The sequence below is a fragment of the Choristoneura fumiferana genome, chromosome 23 (assembly GCF_025370935.1).
Source record: "Choristoneura fumiferana chromosome 23, NRCan_CFum_1, whole genome shotgun sequence".
NCBI lineage: Eukaryota > Metazoa > Arthropoda > Insecta > Lepidoptera > Tortricidae > Choristoneura > Choristoneura fumiferana.
Window position 1 is genome coordinate 9643354 of NC_133494.1, and position 6638 is coordinate 9649991.

At 34.5% G+C, this 6638-nt stretch overlaps 1 protein-coding gene and 1 long non-coding RNA gene across 2 annotated transcripts; both read right to left on the reverse strand.

The window, feature by feature from the left end:
- Positions 1-220: 220 nt before the first annotated feature.
- On the reverse strand, positions 221-2339 carry LOC141441224 (uncharacterized). Its single transcript, XM_074105895.1, has 3 exons — positions 2274-2339; positions 1731-2139; positions 221-560 (listed from the first exon to the last, which is right to left on the reverse strand). Exons 1-3 carry the CDS (start codon positions 2337-2339, stop codon positions 376-378), a joined length of 660 nt encoding a protein of 219 aa, XP_073961996.1. The 3' UTR covers positions 221-375.
- A 25-nt stretch (positions 2340-2364) lies between these two features.
- LOC141440882 (uncharacterized) lies at positions 2365-2981 on the reverse strand. The gene is made up of 2 exons (XR_012452760.1): positions 2756-2981; positions 2365-2684 (listed from the first exon to the last, which is right to left on the reverse strand). It is a non-coding gene; the product is annotated as an uncharacterized lncRNA (long non-coding RNA).
- Between the last annotated feature and the right edge of the window lie 3657 nt (positions 2982-6638).

Sequence of the window (6638 nt, forward strand, 5' to 3'; positions counted from 1 at the left end):
GCATGGTAAAGTTTAGTTTTAAGTTTCAAGTAAAGGTTTGGGTTTGGGGTTCTTTAGGCATAGATAAATTCATACACCTTCAGTTTTTAATTTTAGTGGAATAAAATTTGCTAGTTTTCAATACAAATCATTTTTGTAAGTCAAGATATAATTCTGGTACTCATTCAATTTAATTTAATGTACTTAATTATATTGTAATATACCTTTAGTTCAATAATGATGAATTTATAGTTGACATTTTAATTAATCTCAATAGTAAGAATAATAACAATTTATAATTTGATGATAAGGATTCTTGTGATCTGAAATGAACGATTTTTTTCATTAAAATCATTTGCCAATTTGATTATTTATTTATCTGTGAATAATGTCACATCAAAATGTGAACTTGACAGCAGATATGACAAAAGCGACCAGCAGCATATTGAGGCTGGTGAGGGCATCGGCGCTGTTGCACTGGTCGCTGTGGCAGATGCGGCAAGACTTGTACCTCAGCGGGACTCCCGGAAAGTCATTGTCCGTGCACGAGTTACCGCAATCTCGAACCGTGATCAATTCGTCTGCAAACTCAAATTCATTATACAAACAAAATAAAACAAAAACGATAGAACAAAACATACACTTAGCTTGAAATACTACTTCCGATAAGGTTTTAGTGGAATCGCATATTTTATACGCGGTCTATGATTCTGAAAAAGGAAATAAAAAATTACTGTTTGTACGTAGATCTTTTTAAGCTTCTCAAAGCGTTATTCCTTTTGCTGGTTTGTATTTGTCAAAAAATCGTCCAGGTGCGATGGACTCTCTTTATTGAGGATCCCATACAAATTTGCAGGTATCTATGAACATCCAGTCAGCAGAACTCCTCTCCTAAGCAAAATGTACGCAGTGCGTGGTCATTTTAGATGGTTGCAAACATAAACAAAAAGACAGAAAAAATAGATTTCCAGACTTTTCTTATTGGTTGTGCTTAAGAGCTACTACTTTCATGACAAATTTCAAATTTCCAGGAAAACCAGAAGTATCATTATAGGTTTTTGGTTACGGCTGCATGGAAACACATTTTTAATGACTGCACTGACTTAGAAGATTGATTTTTTCACTACTTCAAGTGTAGCACTTGAGAATTTGATATTAATTTCAGCTTAATACCTCCAAGCGTTCCTGAGGATAAGTTTTAGGTAAAAAATTCATTTTTAATACAAGTTTTTTTTGTTGACTGTACTTTTTGTCAACTTTACTTGCATTGTCACCCAAACTACATTTCCATACCAAACTTCAAGTCGATGCCATTAACCGTTGAAGAGTTCCGTCCTGCAGAGACGATCCTGGCCGGACTACCAGGATATCACTACGAGATTATTGTATTGTCATTGTCACCACAGATTACCCGTTCAAGATACCGCTTTAGTTAAATTTTGTGGTGTACTGCCTTTTCGGCGAAATATGTTTCGCCAAATTTCACTTAGCAACCAATCTTTCGCCGAAGTTTCATTTGGCAAACTAATCTTTGGCATAACTTCGCATTTTTCTTATTTCGCAACATTTTTATTTTGCAAAATTTTACTTCATCACACTTGGTCGAATTTAACTTGCAAGATTTGATTACAGACACAGACAGACAGACAACGGGACAGGTGAAACTTAATAAAAGCTAGAAAAAAGGACCTTGAAAAACCGACAACAACCCTATAAACTGAGCTAATCAATGAAATTAAGAGTAAACTCACTTTTAGCTTTGTAAGTTTTAGTGATGCATGCGTCGTCTTCTTTCTTGCAATATTTGACGGTGGTGGTCTGGTCTGGGTTCCAGCAAGATGGGTCGTTAGTAGTAGTGCAAGCGAAGCACACTCTACGGTTGTTTAATAATAACACTTTGGAGTCAGCTAAGTTTGAAATCCCTTCACCTTGAGCCGGATGCTTAGGTTGGATCTGTACTTCATTAGCGTTCGATTTACTGGTTCGAAATTTACGTCTTCCCGATTCCTCATTTAGTTTTGAGGGTTCATAGGAATATCTATTTTCTTCATAGGAATATCTATTTTCTTCTAACTTATTTTCATTCAATTCATTATAAGATCTTCTTGAAGGAAATACTTCGTTTTCATCATTAACGTCATCATCATTTACTTCTTTTTCCTTTTGAGCACATTTGGATAGAAGTTCTAAAACTTGCTTATGCACTTTACTTGAACCATGTTTGCTATCTGTGTTCAAATGATTTTGTTCATCATCGTTTTCTCCCTCGTTTTCATTTTTGTTTGATTTCTGACACAGCTCATTTTCATTATGAACGAGATCGTCAGCATCGTTTCTTCTTGAAATGAGAGGAACGTCATTTTCTTGCGGATCTATATATGTATCTTTTTGCACGAGTATGTTAGGGTCCTGTTGAATGGTTACTGTATATGCGTTTAAGGATTCGGGTGTCCCTGGAGCTAAACGGTCTTCAGCTTTGTCTGAAAGTTTCTGATTAAGTGGGTGGACGGACTGGGAGTATAATCTTTGTAACAAACTTGCGTCAGGAGATAATACATCGGAATTTTCGACATTATTACGTCTTCGACACGATTTCAAATTTGCACTATTCGCAAGTCCTGCAGTAACTCCTTGTGAGGCCTGTGGTTGATCAACCGCAGATAATGATTGAACTTGCGGTGATTGGTTCTGCAACTGTCCTGAAACTGAGTTTTAAATACAGTTATTGGATCTTTTCAACAGATAAACCAAAGAAAAAGGAACGTTTATTATATACCTGTTGCTAGTAAACAATAAAGTAAAACAGAATATTTCAGCATTTTAAAAAAATATTAACTTTAAAAAGACCACTCTTGCCAAAATTCCGACGGTTAATAAACTACAATCACATATGTAAGACCTAAAATATTGTTTTGCACGAATTTTAGTTCGGATTTTATAGCTGAAAGCTGTAAGCGAATAGCGGCCTATTGTGGGAGTGCATCGGGTGGAAAGGTATTTCGTGAAACAATGGATACTGCATGGAAATGATTTTCATTGTACCGAACTATCGCCTTTTAAACGTCTCATAGGATTCGAAACAAAAATGCGCATCAATACTTTAGCTATCTCAAAAACAATGGTGTTCGGTATCAATACTTAAAAATTCCTGTAGTTTAATCAGTTAGTTGTCTACATATGTAAGTACTTTAATTAAAAGTATTAAAACTGTATAAAATAGAAATATTTTTACCCAAAAAACCCGTCCTTTGGAAGTGAGTTTTACTAATAAAAATAAAATAAAATACCGCTGTAAATAAAACTGGCACACCAAATGTCCATAACTTTGGAAGCTTCCCATAAGTAATTAATTTCTAAATTATCTGACTAGGCTAAGATTAATTTTGAGAGGCTTTTCATTAATTTTCTAGGGATCTGGTCCCTTTTGCCTTTAAAATCGATATCGGAGACAGAAGAAGAGAAATTAACCCCATTTGTTTGCGCCATTTTGCCTTCGAGACGTTATTAGAAGGTGGAAGATTACTAGCGAAATTTAGAATATTTATTTAGCTGTACAGGGGGTTACTTTTATTGTTGTAAAATAACTTTATTTATGCAGCGTTTTACTATAGGTAAGTATCTTGTTATAAGCATACGTTCCTTTAGGTATGTAGTAGGCATCGCTTAATAATGAATGTGGAACCTTGCTTTCTTACATGCAATTATCTAATTATTGACTACTGATTATGTCTTTATTTACTAAGTAGTCTCTTCTGTCTGGTAACGCAAATCTGCTACGGTATTAAATTTGGTCAGAAACACTCAGAAGGCATCTTTTGCAAAATAAATTGTTTTAAAAAATCTGGAAAGTATTTTTTTATTACGAGTAAAACAATAACAAATTACGTGGATGACAGATTAGCGCATGAAAATGTTATACTGTTGCGAGCTTCGATAGGTTGTCGACGACAGCTGAGCGGCTCGGTTCGCTGGGCATTTTTTTATTATCCATCCAATAAAATATTTTTTCATGGTGAGATAAACATTTAAGAAAATATAATAATCATTTATTTTTGACATGATCCATAGGGTTAGTAACAGTGAAGTTATAAATACAATATACCTACACACAAAATACAAAGAATGAAAAGAAAATGTACAAAGAAAGTTAAGTATATAAATTTTAAATTGTGTGTTTCATACATTAGGGATTTAGAGGTCTAAGTTTTATAGCATACTAGCTTTGGCCCGTGGTTTCGGTCGCGCTGAAATACGCTTAGTCTTCTTATAGTATTATATACGTGACACCCGTCGTCTGCAGCGTTGCTCGCGTTTAACTCGTATTACCTACTTATTGTCTTTTTTCACTGTAACTTTTTAATTAAAAATATGTTTGACCAAAAACAAACGATAGCGTGTTTTTAAATGCACACTACGCCATCTATCGACACGCACACACACAAACTTTTGCTTTTATAATGTTGATGGATTTGTTTAAGCTTAAAAATAACCTGTAATCTATTATTTTTTGCGTTTGCTACTTTATTATTATTTTGATTTTAATTTTCCCCGGTTGCACTGAGTTACCTTTTAACTATTATTATAAGTACTAACTGAGTGAGCCTCCATTTTAACTACTTCTGGATCGTGAAAAAGTTAAACCAGCGGTGCATCACTGAATTTATTTGTCAACTGCTTGGAAGTGATGACCCGGTTTTTACGATTATTTCCAGAACACTTCAAAATGTATCATGCCATGCCAACATATTCTCACTCGTGTTGTATGTGCTATTGAATTAAATATTGAAGCTAACGACCAACCTTCCGTGATCTATGCCGAGAGGCAGGCTATTTCACCTGTTCTCTAAGGATAATTCCCAGAAAGCAAAATTAAATTTTATAAATATCACTGTGTCAAGGAACTCTTAACTGTTAGAGGCAAATGTATATTTTTTACTTAGCAGTTATATTATAAAGGAAGTGAATGTAATGAGTGCTATCGTTTTTTGTCTCACTAGATGGCGCAGTGTTGCGTGAGGTTTTTAAGTGTGGCTTTCAAAGTCTGTTATTACGGGCGTTAAAACAAAGTTTAGATTAAAATCATATTTAAAACACCTTAAAACCGTACCATAAAAATATCCAGCAAACACAGTGTTGCGTAGTCCCGTTTTGTTCGGAAAAAAAGGGAGGACAAAAGTTTCCGAAAGACAAAACTGTCTCAAAACATAGACATTCATTGCCCCGTAACGCATAATTGCCATAATTAATTCAGGTTATGCAAAATATTCACAAAAAAAAATCTTATTATAAAATAAACCCGCGTAGCTCACCCAAAAACTATGAGATTTGACATTTCGGAGACCTCACGCTACACTAGCGCCTCTAGCGGCGAATTCATTCGCGATAGCCCTCATTGTCTTAATAAATTATCATTATTGTTATTACTTAATAATTCTCATAATAAAGGGATGTTGCTGTTTTACTAAAGGTAAAATTATACAAGTGTTTTAACTCTTAAAGTGACCACTTTAGGTCCACTCTTGTATTGTAAAGTATCAATTGAAAAATTGAAAAGGAAAATGACTCTATGACAAAAACTATCTTGAAATGTAGGTATGAATGTAAACTCTTTATTGTGCAAAAAAAAACAAATACAATTGACATAATTTAAGATATATGTATAAAGGCGAGCTTATCCCTTTAAGCGATCTCTACCAGTCAACCATTGACCGAACATTTACTGACATAGCCTAGTTGGATAGACTTTACTTTTGACTTTGATATTTTCTTTTTGGTATTTACTGGGTTAATTCGTTTTACAAACGGACTCCTGTATAGTTGCACCGGTCGTAATTGGACAAGCGTTGACATGACAAGCCGGAACACGGCCGGTCGTGGGCTAACGAAGCTTCCCAATTTTTTTTGCCCTCTAATTGAAGGAGGAGAATGAAAAAATGTTGGCCATTTAACTCTGTACAAATTTGTATGGAAGTTGAATTGATTATCCTTTAGGTTTAGGTTTAATCCTTTAGGCAGAGTCAGATAGCAATTTTGACCATTTTATTTAACAACAGTACTAAACAAATTATTTTGAAAAAATGACTTTCTGCCAAGTTTCTTGCGGCGCATTCTTCTTGGCAATGATGGTCATTCCGAAAGCGGTGGTAGGTAGTTTAAAAAAAGTGACACGTAAAAGGGCGTTTTCAGAAAGAGTTATTGGATTGAATTTTTTTTTAGATATGGATGAAATTTCGTTTTCCTAATCAGGAGCACTTTCGATTGTAATAGGAGAAAAAAAGTGTCCCAAGATTTTTTATTCCATTATGTCACCGTTTTCATTTCATACACGTTTCTGTGGCGGTAGGGTTAATGAATAACACAAAATTATATGAAAAACCGGGGATAGGGATACCTACTTTTTTTTCCTTTTGCAAACGAAAGTGCTCCTGATTCTGAGTAGGAAAACGAAATTTCATCCAAATCTAAAAAAAAAGTCATTTCAACAACTTTTTCTGAAAACCCCCAAAAGAGCCCTTTGCGACCTAGTTACTTGCAGAATAAACGTTTTGAATTTTCGATTTTTTTAATCATTAAAATTCGCCGTGACTAAAAATTATGCTTAATTTCGTTATAGAAAGTGGGTAATTGCAGTGCCTACGCCAGGTCGGCACTTTTATAAT